This window comes from Hyalella azteca, unplaced genomic scaffold (assembly GCF_000764305.2).
Source record: "Hyalella azteca isolate HAZT.00-mixed unplaced genomic scaffold, Hazt_2.0.2 contig9085, whole genome shotgun sequence".
Classification (NCBI taxonomy): domain Eukaryota; kingdom Metazoa; phylum Arthropoda; class Malacostraca; order Amphipoda; family Hyalellidae; genus Hyalella; species Hyalella azteca.
Window position 1 is genome coordinate 42,981 of NW_025939164.1, and position 19,699 is coordinate 62,679.

A 19,699-nucleotide genomic window follows, 5' to 3' on the forward strand; every position below is an offset into this window, starting at 1 on the left:
GTTTTATTTTTCTTATTCTAGCCTGTTATTTTGTTTACAGGATATCGATAAGCAAGCTTAGAAGGAGTGCAGTTTAACGTTAGTGTCCACTATGTAGAAATCAGCTTGGAGTTTTTGTGTTTTCCGTCATGTTAAAAAATCTCTGGCGACAGCAATTATTTTACATGAAATATAGTTCCCATAATAATGCAACACTGATATAGTACCGCCTTCAGTTTTTGGGCTGCCATAAAAATAGTTAGAATGGCATATAACGCAAATTAATTCACAAGCAAACCAGAACTTAATGAAAAACTTCTGTAACCTTTGTAATGCATGGATTCGCTCTAGGCATATAACTCGTCATCAGTACGACCGTGCAATATAGAGCAGGTCGTCGCTACAACCTCCCAGAAGAGATCTCTGACGACCACCTTGTACGTCTGATTAACCTGCCCCACTCACGCCAGGGTTGCTATTGACGTCTCGTTCAGCTAATGCCACAGTACAGTCCTTTAAAATTTCGGTTCGGTCGAGTTTGGGGACCAGATTTACAAACCATTTCAAGACCAAATAATAAATTTTCAAAACTTGGTGGAGGTGTTACTAAGTATCTTGCGTACCTTTTTAATATAGGTATCAGAAAGATGTCACATCTCTAATGAAGTTGTAACTTCTGGGAATGAACGCCATGTCAGAAGCAATCACTTCCCTTCTAATCGTCATTGCTGCCGTACTGCCATCTCACTTCGACCATCTATGCAATCTCGCTGTCTCGCTGTGCAATCTCGCATGTACTTGGCAGAGATAAGAATAATCATCGGGTGATATTTAGGATAGGAAAAAACAATAGGTATTGTCTGGAGCGAGTCTAGACATGTGAAGAATAGCCATTTGCTTTCGGTTTTAATGATGTGATCATCCGGATATGGAAATTCAGTGCCACTATAATGTAAAAAACGCTTGACGTTCACGCTATTATAACAAACAATAATTCAAAGCTGTTATGTTAAACTCTCTATTGATCTATTCTTGTTACCCATGATGCTTATTCGACTTTACTTGTACGTTTCTCGAAATTACTTATTATAAATAGACCGAGGTAACAAAAAGCAAGTGTTTCGCCAATTAGAGTTATTCTACCATCAGAATCGATCTCAAACTAATTAGTTACTTACTTGAATTTACCCGCGGTGCACTGAAATAATTATACGTTTTGTTTTGATTTTGAACGTTCGCACTGCACACTTACGGCCCATCTCAAAGAGGTTGCAGTGACCATGTAGATACGTTTCCTCAAGTTACCCCCGCAACTCATTTTCTAAGAGTGTTGCTAGACCATTATAATTTAGCAGTGTTACCCATCAACTCTAGCTCAATATTATTATTTATGTTATTGCCTTAAGCGTCACAATTAGTTATCAACTGCAATTGGAATACTGTTGAATATGAATTATTATATATTTATAATATTGGCACCGACCTAGGACATTGCAACATTAAGTAACTACAGTAGTCATAATCATTTACACATTTGTAATACAGTGCGTAACCTGGTCTCCAGGCCTAGTCCCATTATTGAGGAAAACTCTTACCGTTTTTCCATCCACAATACGAAACATAATTACTTACACGCCTTAGCCCAACCACAGGGCGTTTCCGCATTTGGTACAACCAAACGTTTCGCACGAGTCGCAGACCTTAAGGTACGCATACCATGCTGCTAGCATTCCCACGTCTTACAAGGTATACACAACCTCAATTTGCGACACCAACCAAGGATCCTCAAATTATCCGCGACCAGAATTCGAAATGTATGAGGATGTGCATTGTGAGGCACACAGTGTAGCACTACTCTGGAGGGCAGTAATGGAATGGGGCTGGTGAAACCTTCTTAACCCTCTACAGCCATATGTCACTCACCGGGAACATAACTTTCAACTTAAATTCTGCGTAAACTATTGAGTATAGCAACCTGAGGACGTTTGTACGCTACAGAGAACATTTTAAAGTCGTAAGTGGCGGCAACCATCAGTGCAAGTCATTTTGCGCTCACTAGAAAGAATCCTTTTTGGGAAGTAGGCTTGTGACAATATTGCTCTGGTTACTAGTGTCAGGCGGTAGAGGGTTAATTATTAGTCCCAACGTGGAACAAATTGTCGCTCTATAGGTGCGCCCATTACTAAGATATACGTTCAACTATTTATACAAAGTAAACAATCGCGATACTAGTTAATTGTACTGGATATATCTTTTAATTCATTGATTTTCATTGAGTTTTTATCCGAGTGAAGGGCAAGTACACTTTCCTGTGACTATTTTCTACTCATACGTAATAAAATAATTTAACACACATTCCTACTTGTGTGCACATATAGTTTCACCAGCAAGAAAAATATCTGTTAGAATCACGGATTTTAAATAGTTCACCATATAATTTAATTTAAACATAGTAAATGAGAAAGTTCGTGCAAAATTGCTGCTCAAAAGTTTGATCAATGGAAAATTAGTCATACAGAAATCAATATTTACTCTGAAAACCCATCGTTGTTGTGGGTTTTTTAACTGCTAGCGATTGAACCTAAACAAACGGAGCCAATATTGAGAATTTTTTTAAGCAGCACAGGCCAATAGCATTGATCTTCTCCTAGAAACTTGGCTTCAAAGAATCGTACCAAGTTTTTGAGCTTCTATTTAGTAAAATTTAAATCATTCGTAGACGACATTTGAGAAATTAAGGAAATTACTTTCAGAAATGAATACGAGATGTTCCATAAATGAAAATACATTAATTTATTTTCTTAATTTAAATGTGATAATGATTTTAACTATTGTTCCTAATAAATACGAAGCAGAGGCTCAGAATTCCAATTACATCTTATCATCGGCTATCAGAAAATTTAATTTGCTCCATGTGTCTAAACTGCAACATAGAGTTAAGAATAAGGTATGACTGGCGATAGAAAAAATATTTCATGATTTTGCAAAATATAATAACTATATGAAATTCGTTTGCCTCAAATCAGACTCGCCAGTAGACACAGAGTATTCTTTCTAGTTTATATAAATCACATATCATCTGCTCTCACAATAAGTTGATTCTAATCATAATGTTTCTTAACCAGCGCAACTTAATCGATAGTTTTACAATTTACTAATGGTAGTATTTTATCTGTCTCACAATTAGTTGATTCTAATCAGGATGTTATTTAAACCAGCGCAACTTAATCGATCGTTCCACAATTCCCTAATGAGTAGTATTTTGTCTGGCCAATCTCTTCTTGCCGCCCTGCACGATGTGATCGACGAGCTGGTTCTTGGCCACCTATCACAGCCTCAGTAAGGCCACTTCCAAATTCTAATCAGAGTGGTTTTTAAACCAGCGCCACTTAATCGATAGTTTCACAATTCCCTAATGGGTAGTATTTTGTCTGGCCAATCTCTTCTTGCCGCCCTGCACGATGTGATCGACGAGCTGGTTCTTGGCCACCTCGTCGGAGAGCGTCACCGCCACGGCGGACCGGCATTTCGTGAACTCGTTGTGCCCCGCGTACACGACCGTGTGCGTGCCGTCGTTGAAGCCGTGCACGGCGCCGATCATATGCAGCCGATGAAGAGCCAGCTTGCGGCCATCACCTTTCAAACCTGGTCAGCGAATAAAATAATACCTAAATATTTTAAATCAATCAGTCATTACGTACTGTGAACATGAACTTTTCTTCTAAGTTCCTGATATTGACTTGGGTTCTAAACCAATTTGAGTGAAGAAAATATTAGTGGCATCCTTAAAAAATTTAAAAATTAAGATGAGGCTTGGTCAGCCAAAGTTTATTTATTTATCAAAATAAACCACAGTTCCATAATTTAAGCAGTAAATTAAAATATTTTATGATGGTATGATGATAGAAAAAAGATGGTATAAAAAAGATCTCAATCAAAAGCACCTACTCGGAATCATGAGAAGGACGTTATCGGTGTCAAGGAAGATCCTCACTGGCGCATTCAGGTCTTTTTCTTCGCGCTTCCCAACTTCCTGGAAAATAAGTATAGATATTAATTTCCTTACAAAAAATCACAAAAGATATAGAAATCTCAGATGCGACTTCAAAAAATTTGAAAGAATTCGAATTCGTGTTTAAGGTTCGTCAAGTGAAATCTTGATTTAACGAACATGATTGACTACATTATTGTGCAGGAAAATATTAACGTCAAATGGAGCGTTTGAGAATTTGATGGTAAGCCCGTCAGTAAATAACGATGAACAACGAATGTGAGGCAGCGAAGTGAGACAAATAAGACGATTTAATGTGAGGCAGCGAAGGGAGACAAATAAGACGATTTAATGTGAGGCAGCGAAGGGAGACAAATAAGAAAACTTAATGTGAGGCAGCAAAGGGAGACAAATAAGAAAACTTAATGTGAGGCAGCGAAGGGAGACAAATAAGACGATTTAATGTGAGGCAGCGAAGGGAGACAAATAAGACGATTTAATGTGAGGCAGCGAAAGGAGACAAATAAGAAAACTTAATGTGAGGCAGCGAAGGGAGACAAATAAGAAAACTTAATGTGAGGCAGCGAAGGGAGACAAATAAGAAAACTTAATGTGAGGCAGCGAAGGGAGACAAATAAAACGACTTCCCTTTCAGTCCGTCCGAAGGATCACTTAAAGTATTCACCGCATTGACAGACGATCGTTAAATGTAAGAAGCCTATCATTGCAAATGCGTTTAGAATATAGCTCACATAAATATAATAGGAGTTTACTTTTCTCGCTTTTTCTGAGGATTATATTGCTTCTGTCTAAAAATTAGAAGAGAAAAGCTTGTATTCTTCAGGTATATGTATATAGCGCATTTCAGTCCTGGGTTGAGATAGTTTATCGATAATTTCCTGAGACAAGTTACTTTACAAATTTGATGCAGGACATTCAGAAGTGCTGTTGGAAACCGTTTACCTCGCCCAGTAGTAATCTTATTTAGACGTGAAAGGACGAAGAATATATAATAACACCATTTAAGACCCTCTGGAAAAAATAGTCAAGCAAAATTGAATAATTTTGTTTGTGTGTCATGTTAAAATTATGGAAGAAAAGTGGCAGAAAAATTACTTGTGTTAGAACACCATAAAACGGTTGGAAAGAACGTTTTGACACTCTAACGCTGTATGTCACTCTCCGGGAACATACAATTACACGTAAACTATTGAGTATAGCAACCTGACGACGTTTGTACGCAACAGAGAACATATTATAGTTGGACGTGGCGGCAACCATCAGTGCAAGTCATTTTGCGCTCACTAGAACGCGTCCTTTTCGGCTAGGCTTGTGTGACAATATTGCTCCGGTTACTCACGTTCGGCGGTAGAGGGTTAAACGTCGTAAAATAAATTTCTTCACGCCTTTGTTAGCAAATTATAGTTCCAACTTTCGACTATCGTTATAACTGAGTACTCACAATTCCATCACATATTACGTAGCTCTTTGAACCCTGGATGATGGCGAGACACATCAGAGATAACTTCAATTTCTTATCATTTGTGATGCCCTTGAGTGAGGTGTTCACCGCAACAGTGCCGAGAAACGTTCCACACAAAATCGGAACATCCTGTAAAATGATTCAAGAATGTTTTATATTCGTCCAAATATTTCTCATGATTTGAACGAAATAGTCCAGTAATATTGATATCTCATTATGAATATTATTGATAATTAATATTCATTCATAAATCTATTTAATTATTTGAAAGAAATCATTTAAGACTATGAATTGTCGAAAACAAGGCAAGTATGATAATCATTAAATTAAAAGTTATAATGACTCCGTTTCCAATTTATCCTTGTTTGATTTATGGAGTGGTAACAAATAAAATGCACTGTTTCGTTAACTAGTAAGTTTGCCGACATAAATGGCTCATCAAGTCAACACTTATCTCATATATTAAGTGTAAACAAGACTCACAGCGGTCTGAAGTAAATATTTTCAGCATTAAACCAGTGTTAGGAATAATTTCGATTCGTATTAACACTTTTTAGAGCTCGATTTTCCCACTTTACTCGTAACACTACTTTCAATGAAAAGTATATTCATACATAGGGTGCACCTAAACCAAAATTTTACTCCATCAACGTCTTCTTGGACAATTTTTCTTCAATATACTCGTAGTAGAATTTGATAGAATTCACGATTATTTGTGATATACGTTCCAAAGTTTAAGAAAAACGAGCCCAGGCATTCAGCACTTGAGCCCCAGTCACACACGACGTGAAATGCCACATGCGTCAAAAAACACGCAGCGGTATTTCACGTCGAACCTCAGCGGACGAACGTAATCTTCACTGCTATTCACACACGACGGCTTTCAACGCAGCGTCAAATTTGACGCATGCTGCATGCGTGTGTTCGTCCAAAACTGCTGCGGTATTTGCCGAAACAGTTTAGCTTGCAATGGTATTCAATGTAACCTTTCACACTGTGCGACTTTTTTACAAGTGTTGTTTTTAAGCTGATGGAATCTGTTGTGAAGGATAGGATTATCGATCACTTGACTGCTCACCATCTCATATCAGATTGTCAACATGGTTTTATTGCCGGCAGATCCTGCACCACTAACTTATTATCTACATTGAACGATTGGACTCGCCTGCTGGACGAAAGGGAGCCAGTGGATGCATTGTACCTCGATTTTGCCAAAGCATTTGACAGTGTTCCGCATGAGCGGCTGTTGCGTAAAGTGAAGTCCTTGGGGATTGACGGAAACGTACTCCAATGGATCAGAGATTTTCTAGTAGGTAGACGACAACGTGTCAGTATTAACGGAAAAAGAATCGGCGACAGGCCACATCAGGCCTACACTTCAGAGCCGACATCACTATGTTATGTTATGTTATGTTTTGACGCAGCGGTTTTGACGCACATCTAGTCTGGTACAGACAGCAGGTAGTCTGGTCCAGACAACAATTCGTCGAAACTTTCTGCTGAAGTACTGAAATAATTAAATAATTTGGCTGCATCTCCTCTTAATTTTTCAAATAGTGTGGCAAATTCTCTTTCTTGGGGTTATATATGTACTATATGCTGAACCCTGCACCGACTTATTTTCCTCCTTTGCTGTCTTCTATGCAGTAAGTACAACAGGAGAGCCTTCTTTTCTTTACTTAGAGAAGACATTTATATAGAGCTTACAAAAACTAATCACCACTTATGGAGAACAGCACTGCAATAAAGTGCAATGCTGAGAGATTCAAGCGTAAAAAGCCGCCTTTTGTGAATGATTGTACAGTAAATACCCTGGCGTTTTTTTGCCGCATGTGGTATTTGCCGTCCTGTGTGAATGATAACGCGGCAAATACCGCTGTGTGTTTTTCGATGCATGCGGCATTTCACGTCGTGTGTGAAAGAGGCTTTAGGTTTGGTTGGAAAAATTAGGTAACATATCTGATGAAACGCATTCCGCTGAAGCAAGACATCTCCAGTTTAACTGACAATTGAATTGAAAAGAAAAAGAAGCAGAACCACATTTTTTGCTTGAAAATAATTATTTAGAGCTTATTTCCGCAAATCGTGACACATTTTACTTATGGTTGAGCTAGCTGCTAGTATAATGCTGACCCATGGTTGAGAAGCTCATTTTTGCGGATGTAGTGTGTTGCTTGCCTGTGACGTCACTGATCTCAGTGACGTCACAGGCATTAACCAATCACCGAAAGGCGATCAAACTAGTCAACCAATCCGTCATGGGAATGACAGGATTGTTTACGTTTCTCGATCTCAGTTACGTAACAAGAAAGCTGAACTGCATGACGGAAATCCTCGTGGGTCAACCTCATATAGTTCAACCATGCGTTTTACTCACTGTCGGGACAGTGATGGTGACCGGGATGGTGCGTGGTGACGCTATCAAGGTAGCCATGTCCACCACGCCCGGCAGCGCGTCGAGGCTGCGCCGCGGTGACACTTGGTCCTTGATGGCCGGCGCGCTGGCGGCGTTCACAGCAACATCCACAGAGGCAGCGGCTGCCAACTTAAGTTTAAGTTGTCGTAAACTTTCTTCGTTGCGCAACTCAATTTCGTCCTGAGTAGATAAATAAAGTAAATACCTTATTTTCAATAAAATTTCATTGAATTATAGAAATATTAATGAATAAAAAATTGTCTGCGTTTTCTAGATTTCAAGTTTTAAAATCCCGCATTTTGAATTGAATAAAATAAATACCTGATACTCAATCTAACTTCATTGAATTATAGAAATATTAATGAATAAAAAATTGTCTGCGTTTTCTAGATTCCAAGTTTTAAATTCCCGCATCTCAAATCAAAGAAAAATACCTGCAATGCAAGAAATATGAAAGCAAACGCACCACGCTCTCATTTTGCGTCGATGAAGTGGTCGCGAGTGCAGATCTTGTCGGCTTAGCAGGAGGAAACACAGGTTTCGATTCGCGATTAATAACCTGAATGATGAATAAAGTTAGGCAAGATATATGTAAGTACTGCAATATGATAAATACTTCATAAAGATCAAACTAGAACTTTTAAATCCACTCTTTTTGTGTAAGTTACTGTACATTAAAAAATATTAATAGTAGTGTCTCCAGTGACAGGCCAAATCTGGTTTGACGCCGATTCTAGACACCGCAGAATTATCTAGAGGCTCGTTAATTTCAACGCAAATCTCGCTGTTTTCAACCACCCGTAATCCCCCACCGAATTTGAACAGAAAATTTATAGAAAGCAGGGATCGAACACTCAACTCATCGCTACAATCTTAATTGTGGCTTTGAACTCCGCCACCCAGATGTGTGCCTGCAGAGCTGGGCAGCGCTACTTTGAAATGTAGCTGCCGCTACCGCTACCGCTATATGCTCTAAAAGTAGCGGGCGCTACTGCTACCGCTACAATTGCTTAAATGTAGTGCCGCTACCGCTACCGCTATATGCTCTAAAAGTAGCGGGCGCTACTGCTACCGCTACAATTGCTTAAATGTAGTGCCGCTACCGCTACCGCTACTGAAAATGTAGCGGCCGCTAGTAGCTGTCGCTATACATGGAGCGCGCTACTGCCCACTTCTGTGTGCCATCTAGTAAGCACCCATAAACAGGGAGAAAAATGTTTAGAATTTTAAACGAGCCACATTGCAATCGTGATTAGAATTGTCCCTAACTACGAATAACGTTTAATGACAAGTTGACTCCTTATCTAATTTAGTATATTGTTCAGGCCTGGGAGCGATTAATCGTACTAACCCATTAAAAAATCTTTTGTAGATTGTAAACGCTCGCTGTTTTGTCATGAGAAGTGAGTACGTATTTTAGAGATAAATTTGCTCCTATGAGATGCGGCAGCGTAATCTGACAGATGTGATACTCATCACACCGGTTGCTAGCATCTGAACATTTTAGTGTCACTATCAGTCTTACAGTCTTCTCATAAAACCTCTCAATCCCACCAGCATGCGAAAATCCTTACCGAATGGAAAAATGTAATTGTCGCCTTAGAAACGCACTAATGTACTGTGGACAATGAGCAGAAATATACTGTAACTGCTATACTCTCAATCTGTACAGAATAAAATATATAAACTGTCGCACTTTCTAAAATACGATTGAAAGAAATCAATTTATACTATTAATTTCCACTTTAAACGGTATGATAAAAATAAAAACGACTTTGGAAGGTGGTTGAAAAGGTAAAAGTACCTTTTCTCGACGAACTAACTGTATCCAAACCCGAGATAGCAGTACGTTGCTCACATTGTTCAGAGCCAACCTGTCTTTATGTTCCTGTATTATGCATGATTACAGAGTATGTAGTACACTTATACGTACTAGTGTGGTCTTAATGTTATAAACGGTTAATGTTAATAAACGGCAAAGACTGGAGTGGATATGTGGGTAAGTTCGCAATCAATAACTAATTTTATGCCGACTCACCGGGGGTATGAGATTTGTAGGGTCTCCTGCTGCACCTAAGAATAAATACAACGATTTTAAAAATTTCTTGACTTCATTTATTTATTCTGCCCCGCAGGCAGAAATCCTTTTTAAATTTGAAAGTAGCATATTTGTCCTACTTCAGTCCAATAATTTTAGCCACAATAAATTTTTATTTATAAAAAAGAAGAAAAATCTATCGATAATATGCTCACTCTTGGAAATTTATTTGAAGAACAAATGCTTGCTTCACAAGTAAATAATAAAATGCTTATTATTTAGATAATAAGCATTTTTAGATAATAAGATAATGTTTGCTCATACAAATAACACTATTTTCATATGTCAGAAAAAAAAGTTATCATTTGCTGGACGCAGCGGAGCTTGGCTAATAACGTCGACTGCTCTCAATAACATGAATTTGTCATAAATTTTTCACCCTTACCTTGCTGGATGTCGTCTTCATTCTCATAGAGAGGTCCTATTCTTTTCTCAACAGTGCTCCGGACAAATGGGATGCCCTTCTTGTTCGGAATGAGTCCTGGCAAGATACCTCCTTTCGAGTTCGACTCGAATTGCAGTCTGCTCTTAGCGACATCGAATTGGGATTTTTTGGTTTTCAATTCGGGACCTGCAACAAAACAATCAATATTATTTCATCAGCAAGTAATGTCATAAAAGAATAAATTATTTCACGTGAGCTTTGTTGTTAAACTACAGTCTTATATCTGTTTCTTATATTATGGAGAGACTAAATAGAATAAAGTTAAGAATGATAATCAGGGAAAGGATTGTGTATTTGTTTTCAGGGTCCATGGAAGGTTGAGCTTCATCTCGGACATTGACAATTCGACACTCTTTATGATTAACAACACACCTTAATTAAGATGGTATGTTCAAAATAAGCTTTCCCAAAATTATTTCCTGCATTTTTTATGGTAATTAATGTGCGAAATCATACATTTTACCTATTTTAGTTACGTTTTAGACCAGATGGCAAGAAAACTCAAGGAAAATAATTTCATTCGCAAATATGTGCATCTACACTCAATTTTCCTTATGCTTTAATACGGGAAAATTTAAAATTAAAGTTTTGTAAATGGGAAATGCTTGCTTTTAGTTTCAGTAATATCACTTAATTATATAATAAACTATAACCGGCCAACAAGTTGTTAATAAGCTTTTGTCTTTAAATCTAAAAAATGTAACTCAGTACTCACTGCAGTGAGTGACAGCTAGAGAGCGCATTTTCTCGTCGACGAAAACCTTAGGTCACGAACAGACGGACGGACAGACGGGCAGACAGACAGACGGACGGACGGACATGGCGAGCACAATAGTGCATTTTTTCCATAAACGAGAAAATGCGCTAAAAAGTGCTCTATCAAATCCACTTTTCAAGTTGAGACCATTCCCATTCAAAAAGAACTATTCTGTGGGTAAAAGGTTCCGAAACTTATACCGTATTTCGAGTCTTATCTAAAACTTGTCTTCTTCTGATGTTACTTCCATGTTTGTGTCGATGAGTGAATGGCTCTCTATTTTTAGCGCATTTTCTCATTTATGGAAAAAATGCACTATTGTGCTCGCCATGTCCGTCTGTCTGTCTGTCCGTCCGTGACATCAAGTTTTCGTCGACGAGAAAATGCGCTCTCAGTCACTCATTGCAGTGAGTACTGAGTTATATTTTTTTTAACTATTTTCGATTTATAGTTAGTAAAGACAGTCTTCAATAGGTACATTCTGTATATATACAAACATGCGTACAGTGAGATCAGATATGTACGATGAGCGCTCTTTAGTTATCGCATGTACTTGTAAAAGTCCGGGTCAGATTTGCACGATGTCTCTAAGCAAGTTTTATGGAGATAAAATAAAGTTGTATTCTGCACTCAAGGTCGCCCAAGCGGACCCGGAATTAGATTCTCAGCCATAAAAAATGAGTGGATTTTGGAGTGCATTATTCTTGCAGGATAAACAACTGATTTACAGACATTATTACTTCGCAACAATTTGACAAAATACTGCCAAATTTGTCATCAAAAGTCTTTCCAGTGGAAAATAAGACAATTTAAAGGTGCATCTTGACTCATTTTGAAGCCAGATATTTAACGACGCAAAAAACAGAGGATATTTTCTTTCCAATTTGGATTTATCCGTCCACTAGTTCATCATAAAAAATTAAAGCCAATAATTACCTCTATATTATTTATTCTATTTCATCTATTAGCCATTAATTTTGATCGAAATATTTTAATCTACAGTTACAATCTTTTTCATCTCTTAGTGAAACGCCGGCGTGACCACGTTGGTTAATATATCTTGTAAGAGCTCTAACGGACTCTACAAGAAAAGCGACTCTACTCAACTCTATCTTTTCTACTCAGACTGTTTCTAAACTGTTAGAAAAATTAGCGTTAACGGTATTGCCGGCGTTTAGTGGCCGATCGGCACGTGAAAATAAACACCGTGTCGCCGTTTTTACCCTAATTTAGCACTACAAATCCGTAAAACATCTGATAAAAACGACGAAACGGTTTATTTTCACGGGGCAACCGCGGCCACCAGAACGCCAGTAAGACCGTTTTTTCACCGTTTTTTCTAACATTGTACTCAGACTGTACTCTATCTTCTCTCTGGCTTAGACAATTTTATGACGGATCAACTCGTGCATTGGACCTGATCCTTGCCAGGCTGAATCTGATCTGAATACAATAAAAAATCGATAACAAGAAAAAGAGTTGTTATTATATATGTTACTCAAGGTACGACACAAAACTACCATGCAAAAACAAACAATCACTTATGTTGTGGCATCTGGTACTGGAATGCATTTGAGTAACAGACAACAGAAGGAAAATATAAACCACATATCCGTATGCACAATAACAAACCAGCTTTATTTGCTGTGTAATATTCGAAAAAAAATAACGGGGCGAAAGGCAGCTGGGGTCCATACTTTCAAAACTCGCTAAGTGAACATATAAGTACATACGCTCTATTTTCTTGTCTATGATTGGTGGATTTTGCTTGAAAGGCCGTCAATGATTGGCTGATGAACTTACGATCTCTTAACTGTTTTTAAAAGAGTGGCTTGAAAGGCCGTCAATGATTGGCTGATGAACTTACGATCTCTTAACTTTTTTTGAAAGTATAGGCAGCTGGTCTCTTGGCTGTCCAATCCTTTACTAACAGTCCGAACACTTATATTATATTAAATTATCAATTATGCCTACTACAGTATCATCAATTCACAAGCATCAGCCTAAACTAGCAGGGACATGATTTTGGCACAAGGCCCAAAGTTTATTACCCATTACAGATGGAATTATTGATCGTTAATTTTCAGGTAATTAATTCAATCAATAATTTTTTCCCCTGGATCATTACCTTCAGATTGAATATAAATTGAGATAAAGAGATATAGGTAGGACGTTTTTAAGATCTCTCGTATATTTCAATTGCTAGGAAATTCGAGAAGTAAAAGCATTAGGAAATATTTAATGTGTGGTTCAATCTTTCCAAATTCTGGGCAGGTTCGTCGAATAAATTAATCTAATTTCAGCATCATCGCACTTCAGTTGATGTTTCTTTCTGTCTTTGTATCGTGCGACAACAACTAAAGGTTTGCCTTCTGTTTTCTCGCCAAATAAGACGAGTTTTTACCCTATTAAGGCGAAATATTAAACTGACCCTTTATTTTGTGTTATTAAACTGGCCCTTTATTAGGCTTAAAAATAATTTTATATTCTAAAAACATATAATTAACTTACTTGATGGCTCATTACCTTGCGGATCTCGTGACTCCATGGTTTCGGTACAATTTTGTGAAGCAAAACGCTGGGAAATAATTTACTGCCGTTCAACGGTAACCGTATACAGGTCAACTGAGCGAGTGTACTCTCTAATTTATCTTTTGATCCCTACTTTATCTGAATGAAAATTGAAAGCTCAGAATCATCAAAACCTAAATTTATAATGAGGAAAATAATGCAACTAAAGTCTGTCAATTCTGTAAATATTTGTATACCTATTAACCCAATTTGTTTATTACTGGGAAATGACGCTGAAATTAAACTTTGAAATTTTAGAGTGCAAGACGTATATTAGCAATAAAATATTTCTGCCGATTTATCCAATATTTTAAATGTTTCAAGATATTCGTCTCAAATGAGTTATTTCTCTAATTTCTTTTATTTTTTAGGAGCTAGAATTATCTAGACGTCATTTAGATGCACAAAACTTGAATATAACGAAATTTTTAACTCTAACATGCTTTAGACTACTTGTCGATGTAGAAGTGTAAAATTTGGTTAATGAGAGAAATGAAAAATTATAACAGTAACTGTTCATCTATCATATTCTTAATTGTTTATTAATTTTTATCTATAATGCAACTACATTTAAATATACTCCTAAAATTCTGCACATGAAAATAAGTTGGAGCATCGTCCTCTCATGTGAAAAATAAACAAACCTCTGAGTGACCTAATGATTTTCAATTTAATTTTTAACCTCTGTAATGCGCCAATGCGATCTAAATTTGTAAGGCCGAAATAAAATTTTTAGCTGGCACTAAAGGGAACGACAATTTTAGATAAATAAGAGAACGACAATAGCTGCGGACAGCCAAACTCGAGCTGATAGCCTGACAACAGCGAGCAGAACAATGAAGCTGTGTTAGTTAATAAGCAAAAGGCGCGTTAGTTTATAATTCAAGGACATACTTTACGATGCCGATTTGATGATCCCCCGATTAGATAGAGAGAAAAGGTCTGACTTCCCTAAATAAATTGATAATCTCAATATGAAGCGTATAAACATTGATGCGTATTACTGTGTAATTTATATATATTGTGTAATTTATTTTAATGAATTAATCCCAGCTTTGTGCGCCAGTTTCTGGTCAGAATCGGCAAGGAGGCCGGGCGGTTAAGCACAGCAGAATTGTAGCAGTGAGTTGCGAGTTCGAGACCGCAACAAGCTGTGAATGTTCTGCGATGTTAAGAATCGGCGACAGGCCTACGGCCTAATAAACGCTGAAACCGCTATTATTATTATTATTATTATTATTATTATTATTATTAATATTCAGAGATGTTTATTTGAGCGATAAAATATTCGAATTTGCCTGCTGCACAAAGCACATCCTATGTCGTTAGCGAAAGCCGAAGTGAGTCATTCAGAAATTTATTCAACAAGAACGCAACATACTGAAACAAAATCACACAACAATATATACAGTAACACGACCACGTGGAGAGTATATATTCATATATGAATACAGTATCTTACGCATACATAAACTAATTACAAAATACTCACAAGGAGAACAGTAGTTTTAGGTCTTGAACGTACAAGAGTTGAGCCAATTTTAAAAATAGTCATTAATTCTAGAGGGAAACTTAATAGAACAAACTACATGTAGTACGGAATACAATGTACACGTGAGCGCTACATCAGAAATTTCACAACGTCCCAAACGGTGTTACCAAAGACGCAGTAAAACAATAAACTTACCATACATATTGGTGTTTTATGTTTGTGAGCTGAAACTGTGTAATTCACCAAAAAAGTATAAAATATTCCCGTTGTTGTCCCATTTTGTTATTAAAGGAATATCATGATGTAATCCAATGTTCAATCAGAATTATTAGAACTCGTCCCGGGGCCATACTTTCAAAACTCGCTAAGTGAACGTAAGTACTTACGCTCTATTTCCTTGTCTATGATTGGTGAATTTGGCTTGAAAGGCCGTCAATGATTGGCTGATGAACTTACGATCACTTAACTTTTTTTGAAAGTATGGGCCCAGAATCCGTTCATTGAAGCTGCGTAAAATTATTGGAAAAATTGGGAAACAAAATCTGTCTAAAATACATACTAAAATTATAAACTATCCAAAGATGTTCCACATAATGTTTAGGTAAGATTTGCAGTGCATACTTTTTCTGTTTTAATGACACTCAAATGAATATTGTGCCTGAAACACATTTGCCTCAAACATAACATATATAGTGATGTCGGCGCTGATGTGTAGGCCTGATGTGGCCTGTCGCCGATTCTTTTCCTTTTCGTGCCTTGTTCATAGATCTAAAATCGTGTCATTTGACCGGATCTTTTCATGACTGGCGATAGTTTGAAGTAGCTACTAGACTTCCACTCAAGCAGAACAATTAATGACAGCTGCGTTAGTTAAAAAGCAATAATTCAAGAACATACTTTATAATTCAAGGTCATACTTTACGATGCCGATTTGATGATACCCCGATTAGATTAGAGGAAAGGTCGGACTTGCCTAAATAAATTGATAATATCCGTTTACAAATTATAAACACGGATGCGTAGGTTATTTCAAGGATAATATTGTGATAAGCATTTTTCGAAGCGGTCAAGTGCTCGTATTTTCCTGATAGATGCACCGTGCAAAAGCATTTCCAATTTGGTATTTCAATAGGAAATATAAAACCAAAGAAAATTCCACAGAAATTCATAGTATCTTTAAAGATAACGTTTCGGAGTCCAGCACCATCGTCAGTTCGAAGATTCTAAAATGCTGATAAAGTTACGAGTTAGTAGAATTAAAAAAAAAACGAAATAAAAACCAAAATTTACAAATAAAGGTCTTCTGAGAGAGTCCCAAGAGTCCCAGTTGAATTTACAATTCAAACTGGGACTCTGTTTAAAAATATACAGATTCTAAACTACGGAATTCTGGTGTACCGGAAGTTGAAGCTAAGACAGCTTAAAGTCACTGTCAGGTACAGAGACATCACACTGCTGGGCGTGAATGTGCTCAGCCGAATGAGTGGGTCGCAATAGTAACTCCACAGTATAAGACGCTGTAAAACACAGCAAACTCTAATAATAGCGGTTTCAGCGTTTATTAGGCCGTAGGCCTGTTGCCGATTCCTAACATCGCAGAACATTCACAGCATTGTGCGGTCTCGAACTCGCAACTCACTGCTACAATTCTGCTGTGCTTAACCGCCCGGCCTCCTCGCCGATTCTGACCAGACACTGTCGCAGGTAGCTGGGATCGAACCCGCGCCTCTCTGCGCCAATCTTGGTACTCTGAACTTTAACCACTGGGCCACCCTGCGAACATATGGTTGTGTTTCTTGTTTGTGAGTAGTAATTGTGCAGTTTACCTGAAACTTTGTATAAAATATTCCCATTGGTGCCCAATTTCACTATTCAAGATATGGTTTGATATAAATCAAAGTGCACTCCAGTGTTATCAAAACTCATTTCGATCGAATCCGTTTATTGCACCTGTACGTGTTAAATAAATTCGTAAATTTTAGAAATATAGTCTGTCTAAAATTACTTCTAAAGTAATTTTAAAATAAGCAAATTATTTTCATCAAAATATTTAGATCAGTCATAAAATGCAAGAGAATTGCTCGTTACAACAACACTGAAACGAATGTAGTATCAGAAGTTCAAAACTAATTTTTTAAACTGATTTTTAGTGAATTTTTTGCCCTAAGGTATAAAGTAAACAAATATTTGTTAGCAGTAAATCGTTTTATCTCTCATGAATCCGGAGATTTGCTCAGAATTTAAAATTAGTCTACAAATGTGCACATCTAACTCAACCTACAGTAAAACATACTTATAATGAAATCTTTAGAGGTTATTAAAATTCATATATTCATATAAATTTATTGAGCTTGTTGATTGATAAGATTGAAGAGATTATTCGCTAAACGTTTTGGAAAGTACTGCAACTATCAAATAGATTAATTGAAGGTCACTGTGAATCTTGAACTTGATGATACAGAAATATTGTTTTGGTTATCAAACCCAATTGAAAATCGCGGTCAAGCAGAGGGGTTTAAAATTTGAAGTTTTCGAACAATAACATGTGGCATATGGTCGATTAATCGATTCATATTGTACTGTTTTTTGCCCTTATTTTTAAAGGGTTGCCCTTATTAAAAAGGGTTGCCCTTATTTTTAGCGCATTTTCTCATTTATGAAAAAAATGCACTATTGTGCTCGCCATTTCCGTCTGACCGTCCGTCTGTCTGTCCGTCCGTGACTTCACGTTTTCGTCGACGGGAAAATGCGCTCTCTGTCACTCACTGCAGTGAGTACTGAGTTGTATTTTTTTATCACGTGTGTTTGCTGTACTCGGAATAAATCTACAAATAAAAAAACTTTAATAACTGTTGCGTCCACCAATGCGGAAAACATCTGACGTTCAGATATTAAGAGCCTCTGCTCAAGTCTAGGACAGGATTATGTGCTTGTAAGCGAAGGCTTCGGTTGTCATATAGCACTTTCTATCTTATATGCATTTACTATCTGATTTCAATTATAATTTTATCATTTGGTTGGTTTAATTAATCATATGATAGTGAAACCCAGCGAAAATTGTGAGACGATTCCGGCGGAGCAAGGGCTTAGCTGAGCCTGTCGCGCTTTAGCGGAATGGAGCGGTGAAATAATAACCGAAATAATAATAACTGCTACAATTCTGCTTTGCTTAACCGCCCGGCCTCCTTGCCGATTCTGACCAGAAACTGGCGCACAGAGGGGGGGGGGTCGAACTCTCACCTCTCTGCTCTAATAGAATAGAATAGAAGTGTCGGCACTGAAGAAACAGGCCCATGGCCTGTTGCCGATTCTTGAATTTTTCGTGACTTGATTCACAATTAGGGATCAGCCCTTTGGAACCCGATCTTTCCATAGCTGACGATTGATTGGGATAGCTGCTGGACTTATTGCCTGGTCCGTAATTTGTTCATTTTTATTTATTAATCCTCTGAACTGTAACCACTGGGCCACCCTGCCCAGTTGTTTAGGCCGTGGGAGGGGAGGGATTGAGAGAGGGAGGCGGGTAAAAGTTGGAGGCAGGGCAGGGGTGGGAACTATGTTCTTTATCCAGTTCAAGTGACATAATATGTTATTTCTGGTCAATTTCTGCTTCCAGTTATAATTATTACACCACGTCATTATTTTAATACTTTGAAATACATAAGTGTTTCATTTGTTTTCCCAGTTTGAACACTTCCGCAAAGAAAAACGTTAACTCACGACTATGCTTTAATTATGTTTAGTAAATATAGATCGGTCCTTCCGTAAAATTATTGCATTTAAATGAACATAAAATTACCAAGTAGGGCTGAAAAATATTTTAGGATGGTTGGATCCCACCTAAACTAAGCTTAATGACGCCGAAGTGTGGGAGTTGTCGAGTTTGTTTCACTCTGTTCACGAAAGCACGCGCCACGTTTATCTCCGTTATCAGTTCGTTTTCACGACAAAGTGCACTTGGGTACTAAAAATACTACAAGCTGAGAAACACACAGCTAAGGTCGATAATACACTCGCTGACCTTTACAAGATAACGAGTTTCGTAAGCGCGCTATCATCGGTTCAAGCAGTGTCACTTCGCAACCGCCTTGTGCGCTATCTGTCAGGACGCGACGTTCTTTCTTTCTAATTTATTCTTATAGGAGCACTGGAAACTAGTCCATAAAGCCCCTTGCCTAAACTGGGTTTAATTGGTACCTAACAGTCTAACAGCTCTGAAAGTGAAAACCAGTAAAACGTGGTAAAGGGAAAGCGTAAATTCCAGGACGCGACGTTGGACGCGACGTCAACATTGAGTTTGAAACGCCGGATCTAGAGAGGAGTATCCAAGAATTATCTACGTACTAGGCTCCCGGGCCAGATGGGGTTCCTGCAGTATTACTGAAAAAATGTGTCGGAGCACTAAAGGTCCCTCTGACTTTGCTCTGGAAAACATCATTTAGAAAAGGAAATGTTCCAAGTGACCTA

At 37.7% G+C, this 19,699-nt stretch overlaps 1 protein-coding gene across 1 annotated transcript; it reads right to left on the bottom strand.

Annotated features, from left to right (window-relative positions):
- Nucleotides 1–2,267: 2,267 nt before the first annotated feature.
- Nucleotides 2,268–19,482, bottom strand: LOC108667103. Its single transcript, XM_047881891.1, has 10 exons — nt 19,461–19,482; nt 13,681–13,839; nt 10,353–10,538; nt 9,908–9,942; nt 8,336–8,428; nt 7,831–8,049; nt 5,433–5,582; nt 3,928–4,012; nt 3,470–3,624; nt 2,268–3,304 (listed from the first exon to the last, which is right to left on the bottom strand). Exons 2-10 carry the CDS (start codon nt 13,715–13,717, stop codon nt 3,227–3,229), a joined length of 1,038 nt encoding a protein of 345 aa, XP_047737847.1. The 5' UTR covers nt 13,718–13,839; nt 19,461–19,482; the 3' UTR covers nt 2,268–3,226.
- Between the last annotated feature and the right edge of the window lie 217 nt (nt 19,483–19,699).

Coding starts and splice junctions, on each gene's coding strand:
- LOC108667103 (XM_047881891.1), bottom strand. CDS start 13,717: ATGGAGTCACGAGATCCGCAAGGTAATGAGCCATCAA. Junction 5,583..7,830: donor TCACCATCACTGTCCCGACA/GTGAGTAAAACG, acceptor ATCATTTTACAG/GATGTTCCGATTTTGTGTGG. Junction 3,305..3,469: donor CGGTGACGCTCTCCGACGAG/GTGGCCAAGAAC, acceptor AGGCTGTGATAG/GTGGCCAAGAACCAGCTCGT.